A 20,892-nucleotide genomic window follows, 5' to 3' on the forward strand; every position below is an offset into this window, starting at 1 on the left:
GTTTAACAGGTAAAGCAAAAGCCACACACGCAAGCAAAGCAAAAGAAGGAATTCATTCACCACTTCCCATTGGCAGGCAGGTGTTCAGCCATCTCCAGGAAAGCAGGGCTCCATCAGGTGTCATGGTTACTTGAGAAGACAAACGCCATCACTCCGATCGTGCCCCCTTCCTTCTTCTTCCCCCAGCTTTATATACTGAGCATGACGTCGCATAGTCTGGAATATCCCTTTGGTCAGCTGTCCCGTCTGGGCCCCCTCCCAGCTTCTTGTGCACCCCCAGCCCCCTCGCTGGTGGGGTGGGAAGCAGAAAAGGCCTTGACTCTGTGTAAGCCCTGCTCAGCAATAAGGAAAACATCCCTGGATTATCAATGCTGTTTTCAGCACAAATCCAAAATGTAGCCCCGTACTAGCTACTATGTAGAAAATTAACTCTGTCCCAGCCAAAACCAGCACATAGACTTAACACCATAACCTGATCTCCTGCTACTGTTGAACCTGTGAGTCGGTAGTTCAGTGTGATCTTGAACTAGAAGAACTTCAAGAGCAGCATCCTGAATACATGGTTGATTGTCAGGGAAAAGAGCAACAGCTGCCGATGTTTCTTGTCATGTTAGTGGCTGCCGCTTTGAGTTAAACGAACTGCCAGACTATCAAAGCATAACAGACCTCTTTCACTTTGTTCTTCACTAAGGGAAGGGACTGAATCTGTGAGCTTTGAAGTCTTGCAGTGTTACCTGACTCTTTTGTCCTTGAGGAACGTGATCGAGTTCTCCTGAGAGCTGGAGCCATCGCAGACATTGCAGTGTTGGAAGTGACTTCTTGAGAAGCCTTTGGAGTCAGACAGACAATTGTAATGGAGCAGTCTGCTGCAAGAATGCTTTTGGTTTGAATGTTGGCAAGTATTAGAGGGTTTAAACTAGTTTGTAGTAGCCTAACTTGTTTTGTTATTACGGAGGATAATAGTTTTGAGAAGTGATCATCAAATCTGGTCAGAGTGATTCAGTAAGTACATTTTTGGGGCACTTGAGTACAAGAAAGATTAGGAAACTGGGGAGAATGCAGCAGAGACCCACAAAGAAGTGTCTAGAGCACAAGATGTATTAGGAGAGGCTCAGGGTGTTGGGTTTGTTTAGCCTGGGAGAAGGGAAAGGGGTTTCTAATTGCACTGGGTAGTAGAGAAAGTGAAATTACACTCCTCTTGGAGGTGCACAGTGAAAGGACAAGAGGTGGTGGTGACAAGTTACAGCAAGGAAATTTTAAAATGGAGACTAGGCCAAAAAAAATTCACCCTGAAGTTGGGGTAAGCACTGGAACTTCATCCTTGGAAGTTTTTAAAACTCAGCTGGACAAGATCCCTTGGAAGCTGATCCAAGTTTGAAGCTAGCCTTGCTTTGAACTGAGGATTGGTTTAGAGACCCACAGAGATATTTTCAAGCTGTTTTTTTCATAATTCTGTGCTTACTATTTCTTCTTGACCAGTGTAGTCACGGGATGCTTGTCCATCTGCATTGTCTATATTAATGAATCTGAAGTGATGATGGAGATTTTTGTCTACCTAGTAAAAATTAATTTGGTTTTATCTGGATTTTAAAGTACTTGGAAGCCAACTGTTCTACCCCAGACTACATTGTTGAGCTGGAAAGAGTAGAAAAACAAGGAGACAGGATTCTGCTGTCAGGAATCACAACTGGTGCAGCAGTCATAAAAGTCCGGATACAAAAATCAACCTACAAGGTGAATATTTACTGCAAAGTTCCATCTTTATATAAAGATGGCTATTTTAGGTAAACTGCATTTTTAGCTACATGCATGTAAAGTATGCACTTTTTTGTGGCACTTACTTAATCTTTTGTAGCTTTGCCTTTCATGGCAAGCATTCTGATGCTTCTCAGCAAAAGAATACATATCCGTTCCTAAAGTTCAGGTATCCATTTTTTAGTAAGTGAAATTTAAGAGTATATTTAAATCACCTATATTCACAAGTTTTCCATCCTGCTGTGTTACAGGCACAGCTAAGATGGCCACAAGTAACAGATAAGAGAAAAAAAATCTCTGTATTGCCATGTTTAGCAATGTTGTTTGGATTATGAATTTTGCTGTTTCCCCTCCTAAATATTGAGCATATGGAGTGGGTTTTTTTCTTGTTGGTTATCTTTCACATAGCAATAGAACAATAAAAGTAAGTGTGTCATTGAAAAAATTCCAGCCTGGGACTTAGGGCAGATGTACAATGGAACTTAGGGGAGATGTACAATATTGAGCAGGTAGAGATGTGGAGAAAGCTGTTGCTGGCCCTCACCTCCCTGTGAGGGAAGGTGAGAGCACTTCCAGAGGCCCACTAACACTGGGGGTCTGCTCTTGCCTACCCACTAAACAGTACCAGCAATCTCCCTCACTCTAGCCCAAGCCCAACTCCAAAATTGAAAATGTCCCGCAACTGCTCTCACACAGAAGGTGCCAGGATTGAACTGCTGGACACTCAGCAGCTCATAAAGAGCCTGACCAGCACTGGGGCTCTGTGCTTGCCTAACCTGCTGATGCTTTCTCTCACTTACAGCCTCATTCTAGCCAGAGCCCAGGTTCATGTGAGAGAAAACCTCCAATGAAATCTCCGACACAGAACGAGTCAGGACCAAGAGCTGTTGGTAGCCCGCACCTTCCCTTGGCATATTCTTCACAGCCCCACCAGCACTGGGGCTCTGCGATTGTTCCAACACCTGGAAGTCAACATCACTAGAGCCCAGGAAGCAAAAGTACAGCCATCAGCAGAAGTTCCCACATGGAAGTGTCCGGGAGTGAATGCTGTTGCTGGCCATCACCTTCCGTTGTCAGATCTTACACGGCCCGACGATCACTGGGGCTTTGTGCTTGCCTAGCCTCTAAACGGTACCAACACTCTCTCTAGCCAGAGCTCAGCTCTGAAATTAAGAACAACCAGCAACTGTTCTCACACGAATGCCAGGACGGATTGCTGTTGCTGATCTTCACCTTCCCTTAGAAGTATTTTCACAGCCACAGAAACCCTGGGGCTTTGAACTTTCTTAGCCTCTTCACTGTCCCAACCATCTCTTTCTCCTAGGAAGAGCCCGGCTCCAAAGCTGAAAACATCCAGGTACTGCTCACACAGAAAAGATGCCAGGACGGATTGCTGTTTCTTACACTCACCTTCCCTTGGCAGCCCTTCCCCAGCCTAAACAACACTGGGGGCTTTTTGCTTTTGTAGCATCCTAAGGGCCACAATAATCTCGTTCTTACTAGGCAGAGCTCGGCTCTAAGTGTTGCACAAAGTCCAATGACTGCTCCGACAAGGAAGGTGCCAGGAATGAACGCTCTTGCTGGCCCTCACCTTCCCTTGGCAGAACTTTCACAGCCCCACCAACACTGGGGCCCTGCGCTTGCTTAGACTCGGAACGGCCACAACACTCTGTTTCTCCTACATTGAACAATGCGATTATACTGATTTGTTCTGTTAGGTTTGGTGGTGGTAGGATTAGAAGTAGTATGGTATAATGTGGAGGTCTGTTAGCGATGTTCTCTTGCCTTTGGGTTTTGTGTGGATGTGATGTGGATTGGTAATGTACCTTGTTGGGTTAATAGTAGTATGAATAGGGTGTATAATTAGTTAATATAGTAGAAATTCTGATTAAAATAATTGCGAAGGCAGATAGGTTGAATAATGTGATTATAATGGTTCTGCTATTGGGTTTGATGGTGGCAGTGCTATATTTATGTGATTAGGTAGTAGTTATTAGGTGTCTTAATAGTAGTTATTAGGGCTGCTAACCTTGTGTTAGGAGGAGGATTCATAGAATCACAGAATAGTTTGCGTTGGAAGGGACGGTTCAAGGCCATCTAGTCCAACACCCCTGCAGTAAGCAGGGGCATCTTCCACTGGAGCAGGTTGCTCAGAGCCCCGTCCAGCCTGGCTCTGTTTCCAGGGATGGGCGTCCACCACCTCTCTTGGCAACCTGGGCCAGTGCTTCACCACCCCCATTGTAAAAAATTTCTTCTTTATATCTAGTTTAAATCTACCTTCTTTTAGTTTAAAACCATCACCCCTTGTCTTATGGCAACAGGCCCTGCTAAAAAGCCTGTCCCCATCTTTCCTATAGGCCCCCTTTAAGTTCTGGCCAGCTGCACAAAGGTCTCCCCAGAGCCTTCTCTGCTCCAGGCTGAGCCCCCCCAGCTCTCCCAGCCTGTCCTCCCAGCAGAGCTGTTCCAGCCCTCGGAGCATTGCTGGGGCCGCCTCTGGCCCCGCTCCAACAGGTCCATGTCTCTCCCGTGCCAAGGGCTCCAGAGCTGGACGCAGCACTGCAGGGGGGTCTCCCCAGAGCGGGGCAGAGGGCCAGAATCCCCTCCCTCGACCTGCTGGCCACGCAGCTTTGGGGGCAGCCCAGGACACAGCTGGCCGCCTGGGCTGCGAGGGCATGTTGCTGGCTCGTGTCCAGCTTTTTGTCCGCCAGTAGCCCCCAGTCCTCCTCCACAGGGCTGCTCTCCATCCCTCCATCCCCCAGCCTGTGCTGATACTGGGGGTTGCCCTGACCCAGGTGCAGGACCCTGCACTTGGCCTTGTTGAACCTCATGAGGGTCACAGAGGCCCATCCCTCGAGCTTGTCCAGGTCCCTCTAGATGGCATCCCGTCCCTCAGGTGTGCCAGCTGCACCACTCAGCTTGGGGTCATCAGCAAATTTGCTGAGGGAGCACTCACTCCCATTAATTGGACTAATGCACATCAGGATGGATTTGTTTTGTTGGTTTTTTTTTTTTTTTTCCCTTGACATTTCAATACATCCAGCCCTCTTCTGGAATGACGTGCACAACTTACCCCAATGTACCAAACAAAGCATAAAATGCTCTGTGCAAACTCCACTTGTTAAATAAATATTTGACAATCTGGCTTCCACCAGTTTGGACAAACACTCCTCCCCTGGCTAGGAATATCAGAATTACAAAGGGCTGTTGTAAACATATCTACTGTAATGGAAGAGATGGTTAACGCTATTTCAGCCTTAGAGGTAGAACAGACATCTCAGGTAGCCCTGCAAAACAGAGTGGCATTAAATTATGTGCCCATCACTCAGGAAAGGTTCATGTATACACCACTTGCTGTACAGATGCAGACCAAGATCAGAGACTAGAAAGGGACGTGCATAAAATTTGAGGTAAACTTCAAATAATGCATGAAATTCCTGAAAAACAAAACCAAAAAAAACCCCCAAACTTTTAAACTGCTGTGGATGACTCCCAGACATGAAAAGAATGGTTAGGGAAAAAATGCTTAAGACAGCATTGAAGTGTAATTTGTTAGGGTTATTAAGTTTGGTGGTTATGTATGCATTAGTTAGTTGAACTTAAGTTGCAGCCAGCTGGTATGTGAAAAGATAGAACAAGGCATAACGCAAGCAGAGGCCAGTTAGCGGACACCCTTGCATTCTAAACTCCTCCTCAGAGGGGAGTCTAGGTGTGGCTGGATCCAATCTTAGTCCCAGACTTGGTCTGTGATTTATGTCAAAAGGATTATATATGCACAATCAATCCTTTATATAACTTAGCTAAGATTTCCAAGTTTAGCATGCTTACTTTAGTAAGTTTAGTCACTTGCCGAGAATCTGTTGTGGCAAGGAATCTCTCAACCTCAAGGAGTCACCTTGAGCGGCATCCCTACTCAATGGGAGATGCTCACATGCAGCCCACTCTCTCAAAGAGCTCTCGGGCGGCTCACTATTTATGGGGGTGATTGACTTAATGGTCATATTTACATACCGACTCCAGATGGTAGTTTGTTAAAAATTTGGGTTGAGTTGGGCATTGACCAGCACCATTGTCAGGTGGGTGCATTGCTCTATGTTAGCCCTTGGCTGTTGTGATCGGTCTCCCCTGAATGCACTTTGAGCCAGATGCAGCCATCACACCCCACCACCAGTCATTATCACTTGAGCAGGGTTATAGGAAAAGGGCAGGGCAGGGAGCACACCCTCACACGCTCCAGAGTTTCTTTTTGCCTTCACCAAGCTTTGCCAATGCCCAGGCAGTTCCCTGCTGCACTCTAGTGTGCCCTGGGGCCTTTTCCAGGTGAAACAGAGGGTGCAACCAGCAGCAGCAAAGGTTGGGGTGAGGCAGTGAAGAATCCTGGCTTGGAAATGTTAGTCTGGTAACAAAAAATCCTGGTGTTCACTCCAGGATGTCTCAGCTGACACCACCCTGCTGTTGAGTGGGGCCCAGCACCTGGCCAGACCAGGGCATGCACCGCCACAGGAACACAGCACAGCCACGGCCTGTGAACGGCCACTGCCTCCCTGCCCAAAGCCCAGGGCAGAAATCAGCCCCCTCTCACCACTTGCAGCTCCTCGTTGTGCTCCCTCCTCCCCCACAGGCAAAGGGCAAACTGATGCCCAACACGCAGCCACAGTGGCATTTATTTATGGCTGGAAAAACCTTGTACTAGGGCTTGGAGCCGATGCAAGGTACCAGGCCTTCTGGGCCCTTCTTTCCCTCTTCATTTGTTTTATTGATTATGTAGTGATTTCTTTTACCAACTGTACGCCCCTCAGCCACTTCTGAAGGCAGCCAGGTGCCTCCAGGACTTCCTGGTAAAAGAAAGGCAGGCTTCTCTCACAGTCATTTTATTACAAAATCCTTAGTACCTCAACCCTTAACAGAGCAACCAGAAAGAACAGAAACACAGCAATTAATTAACTGCTCACCAAGATACAACAGGGCTTCCTAGAGAACAAGCATCGACAGGGACCTCCCCTGCCCCACCTAGCAAAGCAGCAGCTCTAACAAACCGCTCTCAAAAGGAATCTGGTTTTGTCACTAGAGCGAGCTCCCTCCCACAGATGTTTCAGCAAGGCAGGCAGCACTCAAAGGAGAGGGGCCCTGAGGTATACCGTGTTTGAAAAGACTGCAGCAGGCAAAGAGCCATTTGGCTGAACAGAGTCTGGAAGGCAGCACAGATGCCAGAAACACTGTGGAGCTGCGCCTCGCACAAACAAGCTCCTCTGTGTGTTAAAACACATTCATATCACAGGTGCACTGGCACTGTGTCTGCCATGGAGTGAGGGGTCTCTGCTCCAAACAGGCAGACAAGGGGAGGGTGGGGTTTTTTGGTTTGCTTGTTTCTTTTTTAAAAGGTAGAAGACAACACATCACTGCTATTGAAGTGCTTGATTCTCTCCTGGCAGGGCTGAAGCAAAGCCCCAGGCAGTGCTTTGCAGGGGTGACCATTGCTGATCCCAACACACCTGCTGTTCTGGGTGGGTTAACATTTGTTCTTTCCTGAGCTCTGGGGTGCTGGTGGCATTTGACTTTGCTCAGTTCTTTTTGGTCTTGGGTGTGTCATACTTTCTCTTACTCGAGTACCACAGCAGCAGCGGGATCCCGATAGAGGGCAGGGTCATGACGCCAAAAGCTGCCCAATCCAGCTAGAAGGAGAAATTGTTAGAAAGAAGTCAAAACAAATCATGTATACAAGTCTTATAACCATCAAATCTTCTACTCTCAATGCATCTGGCTCAAATCCCACAGTGCCAGCTCCTTCACAGAGGTAGCTGGGATGAAAACTCGCTCTTTCTGTGATACTCTTCTGGACAACCGATACGGATTAATTGCAATCCACGTTCATGTTTTCCAGGTGACTGTACTGCAAACCAAATGCACCACAAACTGGCAAAAAGCCACTGTGCTGGGTTGCCCAGTTGCTGCAGTGCAATTTCAATTACCGATTGAAAGGTACTTACAAAGTGAGGGGAGAACCTCCTGTCAAACTCACGCTGAGCCAAGATTCCTCCCTGCCCAGGAGCACTAGTGAAGCCAACCTGGAAAAGTTATGGGGAAAAAGATAGTATTTGCCACTTTTCCTTCTTGCAACAGAGCCTATGCAGCATAAGAGCGCAGGGACATGCATCATCCCCTAACAGCAGCTCAAAGAGCACAGTCGGGTGTATCTGTTGTCCAGTTTGGGCAAGGATCCTATAAATTGTCAACTCACCACAACCTGTCCACCCTCCTGTGCCAGGTACGTGATGGTGGCAGAGGTGAAGTTGAAGTAACCAGCTTTGAGAGGCCGCAGAACCACAGTGTGGGACACATTACTCGCTCTGAGCACCATAAGTTAAGGAAACCAGTTGCATTTCAAAGAAAAGCAAGGAGATGGGTAAAGAGCCTTGAACCAGGTGGAAAAGTCACTCCTGATGACAGATCTGAGTCCTCTGCCATTACAGACATCCAGACCCACCCAAGGCTGATCCCGCTGCTCCTCCTTCCCAGGCAGGTGAATCGCACAGGGACCTGGCCCTGTTTGCAAGGAACTTTTTACACAGCACCTTCAAGGAAAACAGAGGTTTGCATTCAATACCTTGCCCAGGGTCTGGCATGCTGGAATTTCAGTAACAATGAATGAAGACAGGAGAGCTACAGGATGCTTAGGGATAAGAAGGAGTGTTGGAAGAAATTTCAAAACATGAAAAGATACGGCGCGATCCTGTCCCATTTGACATTGAGCATCCCAGAGACAATACCAAAATCTTCTGGGGGGAAAGAGTCATCCGACAGCTCCACATCTAAAGCAGCACTAAATGCAACAAAGAAAGGGATGAGAAAAGAGTCTTTGACTCTGTGTTTTACTCACTGCGGACTGCACCGAAGAGGGATGACAGTTCCACACTGACAATTCAGCAGCTGGAAGAATTGGGTTTTGAAACATAAAAAGGCACCAACAGAAGATAGGGAGGAGAGTCAAGGTGTATTACAGGGAGACTGCAGAAAGAAGGCGGCAAAGCTGAGAGCAACTGCAAAAGGGACAGGAAACCAGATGCGAGAAAGAACTCACAAAGAAAAGAAGGCTGTGTGCATAGGGAGTAGAGTGTCCCAAGACACAAAAGTAACTACACCATGCTGGACCAACAGCTAGAACGGCCATGAGGTGAAAGCAGAAAACAGTGAAAGCAGGGACAATGGAACAGGAAGAAAAAAGGAAATTGCAGGGTCAAACTTTCAAGCACTGGCGGTAAGCTCAGAGTTAGAGGGAACAAGGGTAACAGCACATCATGGAACCTAGAAATAGTCTCATACCCTGCAGGCACACACATGTAACGTTTGCTTCTGGTGGTAGAAGCCTGGACAAGGATTACCTGGAGCCAACATTGTAGATGTTGTACTGCAAAGTCAAGTCCTTGCCCTCCACTGCATATCTGTTTAATAGAGATTTGGAGGCCAGGAGCCTGGCGCCTTCCTCGCAGTGGGCCACGTAAAACAGAGCAAACACAGCAACAATCAGGAGCTTCATCTAGAAGTAAAAGAAAATGGAACATCATTGATAATTTAACTGCAGAAAGAACACAAACAGGACAACTAAACAAGACAATTTGGATATTCATGTGTAGTAAGACATGAGCAGCTGTATACTTCACAGCAATATTGATAAAGGATTATCACAAGCTGGCAGAAAATTACCCTGGCTCCACACAAGTCTGCAACTGTCCCTGAAATGCTTGTACACTTTCCTGCAAGGATGCGCAGCATCCCAGATCAGCAGGCATGGAAAAAAAAGGTGATGGGTTTCTCCCTTTTCAAAGCCCTGGCAAGTATCACTCCCCTTATCACATCTCAGTAATTGGCAAAGGTGTCAGATCACAAAGCCTCTTCTAGTAACTTTCAGAGCAAAAACTTTGGCAATTAACACTTTCACCAGTTTTAACAATTAGCAGTTAATTGCCATTGCAAAGCACGGTAGCTTTCCAGCTCTGGCTTACATAACAGAGTTAGTTCTTCTCAGAAAGTACTTGCTTCTCATTTCTAACACTTGTTATTCCTTCCTATTTCCAGCCACTGAGGTACTACCAACTCCCTCCAGAGGCCTTTTGGTCCCCAGAAGTCCTTGCTTCAGGCCACGTGTCCCAGTTTCCCCAAGCCCAGCATCTCTGGAGCTGCCCTGCTGAGAGGACAAGGAGACCACACAGTCGCTATAAATGCAACCCGTTAGGAAACTGCTTAGTGCTTTTAAACACAAAAACTGCTCACAGGTCAGAGCCTCCACGCTCTATGCCAGAGGACCCTCCCTTCCCCCCAGTACTCCCCTACTAGTCTTCACACCAGCATTTCCACCCCAGGCTGCTCCCACGCATCCACACAGCCCAGAGATCCAAAGGTAAGCTCAGAGATAACGGTTTCACCGACAGCCGCCTGTAGGAGACCCAGACACCAGCACTCCAGCAGCAGATCCTGGCTGACCCCTCACATCACCTCAAAACCTCGGCCCAAGCCACCCCCACAGACCCTTCCCGGGGTCCCCCCTCCAGAAACCCGGGGACACGCCACCAAACACGTCCCTTCACAGAGCCTCCCGGCCGCACGCTTACCCTCGGCCTCTCGCCGTCTCTGCCCCGCGGTGCCCGAAGGCTGAGTCAGCGTAGAGACAGCGGAAGTACCGCAACCGGAATATGGCGCCTGAGCGGCGGCCCACGGCCCGCTGGGAAATGTAGTCTTAGCCCGCCCGCCAGCGGGGAACTCTGCGCCTGCGCAGAGCGCGCCTCCTGCCGGTGCCCTTGCCTCCTCCTCTGGGGCTTCTGGGGAAGGAGGGTTGAAGCGCCTTCCTAGATGCGTCTGCGAAACGCCAGCTTTTACTCCAAAAATACTACTTATAATCCCTCCGGGGGAGAACACAGAGTGCTGCCTCCCGCCCCGCCTCAGGCCTCGCAGCCCCATGAGAGGGCCGCAAGCCTCACCGTGGAGCCACCTGGAGTGCGACAGGCTCTGGAGTGGTGACACGGGGGGTTGATACGTCGCGGGACAGGGTTGCAGCTGAAGGAATACACCTTGTCAGGAATCAGTTTCCCCTGAAAGGGGACAAGGGGCCTGAGCCTGTGATTTGGGTTGTCTGGAGGCCCAGTTGCTGCAACTGGTGCTTTGGGAGTGAAGCCAACAAAGCTGCCAAGCAAAGGTGTAACACGGGAAGCCAGCGCACGTTTCTCTCCATCTGTTCTTGAGGTCAGTGTGACTCTCCTCTTATGGCCTTCTTGAAGAGCTCTGAGAACACGGGGAAAAAAGAGGGGCTGTCAGTGACAAGCACATAGAGCAGAAGCTCAATGACCACCATGGCTCGGAAGAGCACTTCAGTGCAGCAGCACGCCTAGGACAAAGATGGCCAGCAGCTCTGCCCAGCCCACCAGTGCTGCCAACTGCATAGAGGCTCTATAAAACGATGAGGGAGAAGAGGATGAGAGCAGGGAGGAGGATCAGGGTTAAATTCGTCAAACATCAGGTGGGATGCCTCTCTCAGTGCACAGACCCCGAAACTATACCTTAATACATTAGGGACGTTCTGCTTAACTAACCCCACACCAGACAGGCCCCACCCTCAGTTTCTGACAGATTCGGACATGTCCTGACTTCCCTGTTGCAAAACCAGTAAGAGAACAGAAAGCCACTGGGCCTGATTTTCAGCACCAGAGGAAGCTTTGAGAGGTCACCTGTTCCTGTGTTTCCCAGGCAGTTGCCTGCAGATCTCCAGTGGGAGAAGGGCCACAAATGCACACTTCTGTACACATATTCCTCCTCACACATGAACAGACCATGAATCCATTTCTGCAGGGCCCCAGCTGGGTGGCTCCATGTACCACCTCACACTCTAATCAAAGTTCCTCACTCCCAACCTTTGCCAACAGTTCTCCATACACCCACCTTCTCCCTTCCCTGCTGAACCATGCAGGTCTTACCCAAGCTGCAGACTATGGAAAGCATCACAGAGCTTAAATCAACATTAACCACCTGCCACTAAGGCAGTGTAACCATAAGCTGGGCTTCTCTCCCCCACACCTCAACAGGGTTTGTTGCAGTGCCAGGATAGACTAGAACCCCATCACCCAAATACTGAGAAAATACCTGTCCTTGGCCTAAGAAGCTTAGAGCTTTTGACAGAGAGGCTTGAATTTCTCTGCAAAGCACCATACTCAAACAGCAGTTGGCTATCAGAGGTTGAGTAGGTCAACCTACTTTTTCTGTGTACTTTTCTTCCTGGCTAATGGTGGGTACCATGGGAGCTGGAAGGCAGCAGTTAACTATGAAGACAAAGCCGTCTTATTCAGCAGAGCAGTTTGAGAGGGGACAAAAAAATCAAAAAAGCTGGAAACTTTTCTGTGCAAATGAAAAGGCTGGCTGTGAAAGGGCAAATGGAACTGTTTTTGTGCCTTCTTTCACTGTAATTAACACTGAACAGCCGGACACACCTGACAAAGTGTGCGCTGTGGGGTTGCCTCACAACTGCAGGCTGAGGAGCTCTCTGACGGGACACCAGAGCCTCCGGGGAACTGGGAGGGTCTCAGGTCCCACCAGGCAGCTCCGCTTCAGCCACTGAGATGCCGAAGGGGCCGAGGTGTAGCGGGGCCGAGGTGTGGCAGAGCCGCGGCCGTGGAAGGCCGACAGGGACGGCCGCTGCCTCAGGAACTACCGCTCCCAGCATGCCTCGCGGCAGCCTGTTCCATGGTGCGCCGAGGCGCGGGATGGGCGAGACCACAGCGCTGACGGGAAGGGGGCTGGACGTGGAGGACTTCCGTTCCACACACGGTTCTCAGAGACCCCGATCCGCCTCCCAGCTCGCCTGTGAGCTGTCGCATCCCGCTCCGGTGCCCTCCAGATGCAACGGGGAGCGGGGCAGGAGAGTGTCCCCCACGCGACCGCCCAACTGTTGGTCCACCGGCCCCTTTGCGTGTGTGCAGTGAATCACCCCACCGCCCCGCACCGTCCATGCGCTCGGCCCCGGCAGCTCGCACATGCGCAGTACCACGCGGCCCCGCCCAACACTGCGCGACCCCATGGGCGGGGGCGTCACTTATCAACCGAACTTGCTATGATCTCCGGGGAGGAGGAGCACCGCGTCCCTATTGGACGTCGGGCCTGCGGAGCGGGGCGGGATTGGTCGTTGCGGGCGGGAGGCAGGGTGGGTGTCGCGGCACAGTGAAGCGGCAGTTCTCGGGGCGGCCGCCTCGCGCTCGCTGTCTCCAGAAGGTTCCGCGCTGGGTGCCGCGCTCGAGCCGCCGCCGAGATGATGGGCCCGCGCCCTGTCCTCGTGCTCAGTGAGTGTGGCCGCCCGGCGGCCCGGCCCCGCGGGGGGCTCCCGGGAGCGGAGGGCGGGGGAGGGGGTCCCCCTTCCCTTCTCACCTTCCCCGCCGCCATGTTGGTTCCCCCTCGCGGCCGGGCGCTCCCTCACACACCCCCAGCCGGACCGGGGGCCTCTGTCCTCCGGGGGGTCCCCCTGGCCGCCGGCTCCCGCCCCCGCCACGCCCCGAGCTGCCCCCTCGCGGCCTCGTCTCAATCCCCGCAGCTCTCCACGGCCGCTGCGCAGCCCTGACGGGCCTGCCCGCCCTGCGCGGGAGGTCTCGGGGCATCGGAGCCCCTGCTCGGGATTCTCCTTCTCGCCTCCGTGTGCTCCCTTCACCACTCACCCGGGAGGCAGGCTGTTGTAGACTTGCTTACCTTATTCTTGGTGCTGCTTTTACAACTGCTTTCTTTTGTTCTGCCTTATAAATCTTTATGCACAAACATCCGCTCCTGAAGTAAATATATGTTCATCTAACGTAGGCTTGTAACACAAGAAAAGCAGCACCAAGCCTAGAGATTCTTTAGGGCAGATCCTTTTGACAGCTCGTCCCCAAATATGGTTGTGAGCCTGTGGTACAGCAACGGCTACTTGTCCTAATGTGCCGAAGGCCTAGCAACACTGATGTATAAAACTCAATTTTAAACCAGTGTTCTACTTACTATGCATGAGCATCTGTAACTTCTTTTGACTGACAACTACTGTGCAACAGGCTTTGTGGGGTCTTGAAGATTCTAGTGAGTCACTGCTCTTTGGTTTTCTTGGGGGAGTAGGTTATATTTCAGGGTTGCAAAGTTTTGTCTCAGTTGAATTATAATGCTAATAAGTAATTTTGTTGTAATAAAGAATGTTGTTTTTCACTGATGCTCTTCTATGAATATCCTTTCTTATAGTGGCTGTGGTACTTATATGGTAAACTCTTAATTTAGAACTGGGCGTATATCAAGTGTGTGACTGAGAGAGTATCTTAGTATTAAACAGTCAGTATTACTGTTTTAGTCTTGGACTTCTTAGTAGGATCAAATTAAAGTTATGTTTGTACTTGAATCTTTTTTTTTTTTCTATGTGCTTTAGGTCAGAATATGAAACGTGAGTCTGGAAGAAAAGTCCAGACTGGAAACATCACTGCTGCTAAGGTACCATGTTCTCATATCAGGCTATTTTGATTCTTTTTATTTTTAATATGTGTGTGTATATATGTATAGATTTAAGAGGGAAAACTGGATCTGAAGCATGTTTTCTCTAGTCTGTATGAATCCAGAGTAGAAGCAGCATAGAAAATTAATTTTCAGTGTTAAAATAACAGTTGCAATGTAACTGAACATGGAGGGGTTTAACCCACCAAAACCTCTGTCTCTGCAAAATCTGAAAGTGTGTAAGTTTTGACATCTGATGTAGATAATAATTTAGTGTGGTTCCAGTGCTCTTATAATCCCTGTGTTCTCATTCCCACACTATTCTTAACTTCTGCTGCATCTAAGCAACTGGAGAGGCATTGGGTCTTGCAGTGGCTGCTTGTTTCGTATGGACTGTGGTTTTTTTTAGGCTTTTTGATGCCCTCCTATTTTGCCCCATTTCTTTTGTTCCTCCTAGACTATTGCTGACATTATTCGAACATGTTTGGGACCAAGAGCTATGATGAAGGTAAGAACTTTTGCTGAAATACCTGTGGTGCATACTGAGCAGAAACACTACACGTATAGGTTGGTGCAAATATTGCTTCTCTTTCGGTTGCAGATGCTTTTGGACCCCATGGGTGGGATTGTGATGACCAATGATGGCAATGCTATTCTTAGAGAAGTAAGTTTCTCCTGAAGGATTGTCTTGCTTAACGTGCGGGTTGGAATTTTCCAGAATACAGTTACATAGCTGCCAATGGAACTATGTTATTTTGTCTTCTGTCTTGAGAGCCAGCAAATACTAAACAGCAGTACCAAGAAGGGTGCTTACTGGGGAGGAATTAAATATTTCCAGTAAATGTTCTTCTTCCTCAGAAAAGTAGGTTTGATCCCAGGGTGGTAAGTTTTCATGGAGGTTTTACAAGACTGGGGTAAATTCTGTGGTAATTGTTGCTATAATCACTTGCATCAAAACCTTACGAGCAGATGCTTGCTTTTACAATGCCAGATAATTAGACCAAGAAATTGTTGTTGTCTTTCTGGTGCAAGTGCTGTTAAAATAACATCACAAAAATCATAATGCCTGAAAAACTGTGGAAGACACAATACTGTGAAATACAACGGCTTATTTTTGGTCTCAAAAAGGAAGAAAAATCTTTGCTGTAGTTGGGCAGGATGCCTTTGATTGTTTCAAAGGTGTGGTATTTGTTCCATTGAGCGATGCAAGAAGTTTCAGCTTTAGTATTCTGGAACGAAAACATACCCCTTGCTCCTGTACAGATTCAAGTCCAGCATCCAGCTGCAAAATCAATGATAGAGATCAGCCGTACTCAAGATGAAGAAGTTGGGGATGGGACCACATCTGTAATTATCCTTGGTAAGGAGAGTGGATAAGACATACTTCTTGTAAAGGGTTAATGCTGAAATTCACCCTTCTTGCTCATCAAAGCCCAGTAAGTGTTCCTTAATGAGACATATATTTGTTATTTACCAACCCTAAAATTGATTTTTTGGGTTTTTTTTTTTACTGTGGAAGAGAATGCTAGGTTCATTAGACCTTTAGGTGCTCAGCTCCGTGCTTTGGAAAGTTGTGTTCTTTCCCGGGAGATAAGCACAGTTGGGTATAAAGACAGGTATAGTTGGTGTTCGAGCTCTCTGCGTGGATAGCAGATGCTTTTTGTGTGGTATGCCCTTCTCCTGTCCTGACTCTTGATTGTTCTACTAACTTATCTGTGGAATTTTGATGTTTGGTTTGGGTTTTTTTTAGCCGGAGAGATGCTCTCTGTCGCTGAACACTTCCTTGAACAGCAGATGCACCCAACTGTGATCATTGGGGCTTATCGTAAGGCTCTGGATGACATGATCAGTATTCTAAAGAAAATTGGGTAAGTATGGGCTGGTGGGAGAAAGAAGGAATATGGGGTTTCTGTATGAAAGATGATTCTGCAGGGAATCATGTTAGTAAAATATAACTTAATATAGTTGGAGGGGGACTCAATGGGATTATGGATAGATTGTAGTTTGGAGTAGTACTCGGTTTACTGTTTGGTTTTTCCTTTGTGTCAGCACTCCAGTGGACGTGAACAACAAAGAGATGATGCTTAAAATAATAAAAAGTGCTATAAATACCAAGGCAATAAACCGCTGGTCTGACTTGGCCTGTAGCATTGCTCTTGATGCTGTTAAGACTGTGGAGTTTGAAGAAAATGGCAGAAAGGAAATTGATATTAAAAAATATGCAAAAGTAGAAAAGGTGAGTATGTCCTGAACTGTTTCTTCTCTGTGTGCCTCTTTCTCATTGTGAACTAGTTTGTAGGATGCAGTGGGAAGAATCTTGTGTTACTGATCTGCAGTCCACAAACATAACCCTTGAAGATGTTTTAGTCAGCGCTATCAGCCTTGCTGGTTTACAGTGAAAAACGGGGCAGCTTATGTCAACTCTTTCAGAATATTTGTCAAAAAGATCATTTAAGTTGCTTAGGTTTCTGTCTTCCAAACACGTGTTGCCAGGCAATAGGATGTGAGCAGTTTCTCAAGTTCTTCCATGGCTTTTCGCTTATCTAAGCCAGCGTGCTCTTAAAATTAACTCTGATTGTGACATGGATTCATGATGGTTACTTGGGAGAGTTTTCCTTTTTCAGTACGTGGGGTGGATAGTTTCAGGAGCACAGATATACAGTTTTTTGTAGAGTAGACTGCCTTGCCTCATTTTCCCCCGTTCTTGTGTCTGTCAGATTCCAGGTGGTTTTAGTGAAGACTCGTGTGTTTTGCGTGGAATCATGGTGAATAAAGATGTAACTCATCCCAGGATGCGTCGCCTTATTAAGAATCCACGCATTGTCCTTCTGGATTGTTCGCTAGAGTACAAGAAAGGAGAGAGCCAGGTAAAGCAAGTCCCGTTAGAGATTTTGATTTAAGACTAGTAAAGTGAAGAAATCCAGATAGCTAGTTAAAAGCGTGAGTGGCAAAAGGCTCTCTTCGTGTTCTGCCTTTCAGAGACCTTTTGCACATATAGGCTAATTCTGCTGTGAGGTCAGTACCCTAGAGAAAAAGGTAGAGAAATATAACTGAGGCTACAGTGATTTGTGTATCTAATTGATGGTCAAGAGACAAAGAAATATGCCGTGTTTTTAATTAATGTTAAACTGGCACAGTGTCACAGTTTATTTGATCAGTATTTTTTCACTGTGTAGTTCTACTTAACCCTTCCCCAGGCAATATTGGAGGAGTTAAGATCACGCAAGCCACGGGATCTAACTCGGTGAAGGGTTGGGAGGAATACAGTAAGGTATTTACACCTCTTTCTATGCAGACTGATATTGAAATAACACGGGAGGAAGACTTTGCCCGCATCCTGCAGATGGAAGAAGAGTACATTCAGCAGATTTGTGAGGATCTGATGAGAGTCAAGCCAGATCTGGTCATCACAGAAAAAGGAATTTCTGGTAATAACACGTGTGATCCTTCTTTGTGTTGAATTCATCTTAATAAGGTTCATGCTCGTGTTAAATGCAGTGTTCAGTAACTTAAGAAAACAAAAGCAAACAAAAAAACCCAACAACAACAAAAAGATCCCCACAAACCTGATTTTGAACATGACCCTGTGTTTTGGTTGGTTTTTAGCTTTCTAGCAAATAGTTCTACATTGCAGGCGTTGAAGCTGGTTCTTGAGGTCACCTTGTGAACATGGACACTTATAATAATATTTTGCTTTTCCAGCATTTGGAAACAATATCAAAATATAAGTGAGGATGAGTCTTGCAAACCATGGAAAGCTGCACTGTAATTGTGCCTTGCAGCTTAGTTTAAGAAGCTACATTTAGGTTTTTCTTTCCATAACCCTTCTTTAAAGACACAAGAAGTTTGTGTCATGATTCATCAATAAAATTGCACAAACCTGATTTCAGACTTGGCCCAACACTACCTGATGAAAGCCAACATCACTGCGATCCGCAGAGTGAGAAAGACTGACAACAACAGGATCGCCAGGTAAACGCTGTCTCCTCGCTGGAGCCCGTTCTTGCTGTCTGTGGCACGGCATTTTCGTTCTTACCTCACCCTTTCCCCCCAGTTCTTACTTGGGAGCATCTAACGTGACTGCTGTTTGTGTGCTAGGGCCTGCGGAGCTCGCATTGTGAGTCGCACGGATGAGCTGCGGGAGGAGGATGTGGGAACTGGAGCCAGGCTCTTTGAAGTTAAAAAAATCGGAGATGAGTATTTTGCCTTCATCACTGATTGCAAAGACCCCAAGGCTTGCACTATCATTCTGCGGGGAGCCAGCAAGGAAATCCTAGCAGTAAGTTATTACCTGTTCTGCTTCTCCTCCTGTCCTGGCCACCTTCTTGGGTGTCAAGAAGTCATTGCTTCCTTTTGAGCAGCTGTTGCGTCCAAATGCAGCAAGCACAAGTTTCCTCTGGGTTCTGGAGCGACACGTAATTCCCATGTTGTGGGCTGTACTGTACAGTGGAGGCAAAACGTGTATACTGCAGAGGAACCGGCCTGGCAGACTGAGGTCTGTGCTTCCAGCTGGTGGTGTGCCACAGTTCCCCGCAACCAGTAATCTGTGCTTTTATGCCTGTTGCAGGAGGTAGAGCGTAACCTTCAGGATGCCATGCAAGTGTGTCGCAATGTCCTCATCGACCCGCAGCTGGTGCCCGGAGGGGGAGCTACCGAAATGGCTGTTTCCCACGCGCTGACGGAGAAGTCCAAGGGCATGACGGGCGTGGAGCAGTGGCCCTACCGTGCAGTAGCCCAGGCTCTGGAAGTCATTCCCCGAACGCTGATCCAGAACTGTGGCGCTAGTACCATCCGTGTGCTGACCTCGCTCAGGGTAAGGCGCGTGGCATGGCATCACCCGAAGAGATCCAGCCCCTTCCTGCTGCGTCCTACCCCTCAGATCAATCATCCCTCTGTAGCAGTGCCCTTGTAGGGGCAGCTTGTCAGGCTGTTCAGAGTGCAGCTTTTTAGTAGTTGCAGTAGGCTTTTACGTTAAAGGAAACCTGTGTTGAAGTAACCGATCTGCTGAAGGTGATTGAAAGGCTGTTATTGGGGTTTTTTGCATTAGCTGGGCTGCAGACATTTTTATTGAAGTTTTGTGACAAATTTGAAAGCATGAAAACGGGACTAAATAGCTTGCTTGAGGTACCAGAGTTTAAAAAAAAATCAACAAAACTCTGAGGGTGAACAAAATCAAAATCTTCCTTTGAGATTAAACTGGATGGCATGAGAGAGTATCTCCAAGTCTTAACTTCTGATATAATTGTTTCAAGCGGTGCTCAGTAACATGTTCTCATATAAAATCCAAACCTGAAAAAGTTCTAATGAGCTTTTCCTGTTTTCCTGAGCCCATGGTCAGTTTGAGTTTCCAGAAGGTGGATTTGCTGTCCTACTGTGTCGGTGGTGACCCGTCGTTCTGCTTACAGGCAAAACACACTCAAGAAGGCAGCCAGACGTGGGGAGTAAATGGTGAGACCGGAGCCTTAGCTGATATGAAGGACCTGGGGATCTGGGAGCCTTTAGCGGTCAAATTGCAGACCTACAAAACAGCGGTAGAGGTAAGGAGAGAGGAGGGAAGACTTACGAGCCTCTCTAGCGTATCAGTTGGGAGACAGGAATGTTACTGCTTGTGCGCTTGGCTGTTGGGGTAAGCACCGCAAACCGAGCGTGGTGCGTGCCAGCGTTTCGGCTCGCTAACGCCGGAGGTGTGATGACAAGGGATGCAGCACCCGTGAGAGCCTGGACTCGGGCTTTCAGAGGGGTTGATGTTTCATCCTGTGGCTTAAATTTGTCGTGTTCCATCCCACCTTCTGCAAACTGTGCAGACTAGTTTGTAGTCTCACAAGGATGGGCTGCTCCGAGTGACAGCCAGAGCCATGACTGAGGAATTCGGTGCCAGCAACGTGCTGGAATCCAGTTCATGGCCCTGGGAGCTCCTGCCCTTTGGATCGCCTGAATGTCCTTGCATTAAGCTGCCCTCCCCTTCTTCAGAGGTCACATTTTGATCTAACACCAGTGAGCCAATGCTCAAAGGCAGTTGTTTGAAGGGATGCTGTGTCCCTTTCTTGTCTGTCAGCTAGAGATAATTGGTGCCCCCTTTGCCACGGGGCATCCTGGCCAGGTGCCGGAGCCGCTGGCTGCTCCCACCTGCCTTCGACGGGCACTGGGTCCTTTGTTGCCTCGTGCTGTGCTGAGAGAATCATTTAATCAAAGGCAGATGGTTCTTTGGTGTGAAAGCCAGGTAGGTTGGATTTGATTCTTTGTGATGAGCTCCTGACCAGATCTGTGGGGGGTGGTTCTTCCCAGACTGCAGTTCTCCTCCTCCGCATTGATGACATTGTTTCGGGGCACAAAAAGAAGGGAGATGATCAAAGCAAGCAGCCGGTTGCGCCAGAGGCAGCCCAGGAATAAGAGAGGTCGAGCCACTGCTGTGAAGAGCCGGGCACCTCGCGTTCGACTGTGGGAAGAGCTTGATGAAGCGACTCTGTCCCAAGGCTGAGCTGGGCAAAAGTTTGTCTGAAGTCTGGGGGAAAAAACCCCACGAAGGTGTGGGGAAAGGGCAGATGTATCAGGTAAAGGGGTGGAGATAAAGGTGCTTAATTTTGCCTCAAAAATAAACCACGTCCTTTCACTCTGTTTGCGCCTTTAATGCAGGTCAGCGACGCGGGGGCAGGGTGATGGAAA

At 48.2% G+C, this 20,892-nt stretch overlaps 2 protein-coding genes across 3 annotated transcripts; one reads left to right on the top strand and one right to left on the bottom strand.

Annotated features, from left to right (window-relative positions):
* Nucleotides 1–7,281: 7,281 nt before the first annotated feature.
* On the bottom strand, nt 7,282–9,286 carry SSR2 (signal sequence receptor subunit 2; the record flags this gene model as incomplete). Its single annotated transcript, XM_082011682.1, has 5 exons — nt 7,282–7,424; nt 7,740–7,817; nt 7,991–8,099; nt 8,474–8,572; nt 9,132–9,286. 5 exons carry the CDS (start codon nt 9,284–9,286, stop codon nt 7,314–7,316), a joined length of 552 nt encoding a protein of 183 aa, XP_081867808.1. The 3' UTR covers nt 7,282–7,313.
* Nucleotides 9,287–13,024: 3,738 nt separating this feature from the next.
* CCT3 (chaperonin containing TCP1 subunit 3) lies at nt 13,025–20,779 on the top strand (the record flags this gene model as incomplete). 2 transcript variants are annotated; one of them, XM_082011394.1, is made up of 14 exons in its annotated part: nt 13,025–13,070; nt 14,168–14,229; nt 14,687–14,737; nt 14,831–14,893; nt 15,493–15,589; nt 15,980–16,097; nt 16,279–16,465; nt 16,947–17,096; nt 17,525–17,657; nt 18,120–18,201; nt 18,328–18,508; nt 18,797–19,042; nt 19,635–19,766; nt 20,515–20,779. In XM_082011394.1, 14 exons carry the CDS (start codon nt 13,040–13,042, stop codon nt 20,617–20,619), a joined length of 1,638 nt encoding a protein of 545 aa, XP_081867520.1. In that variant the 3' UTR covers nt 20,620–20,779. The 2 variants fall into 2 exon arrangements, with proteins under 2 accessions (XP_081867520.1, XP_081867519.1); XM_082011393.1 differs by lacking the exons at nt 14,687–14,737; nt 14,831–14,893 and having other exon boundaries at nt 13,040–13,070.
* Nucleotides 20,780–20,892: the final 113 nt, after the last annotated feature.

This window comes from Phaethon aethereus (assembly GCF_964289735.1).
Source record: "Phaethon aethereus genome assembly, chromosome: 28".
Taxonomy (NCBI): domain Eukaryota; kingdom Metazoa; phylum Chordata; class Aves; order Phaethontiformes; family Phaethontidae; genus Phaethon; species Phaethon aethereus.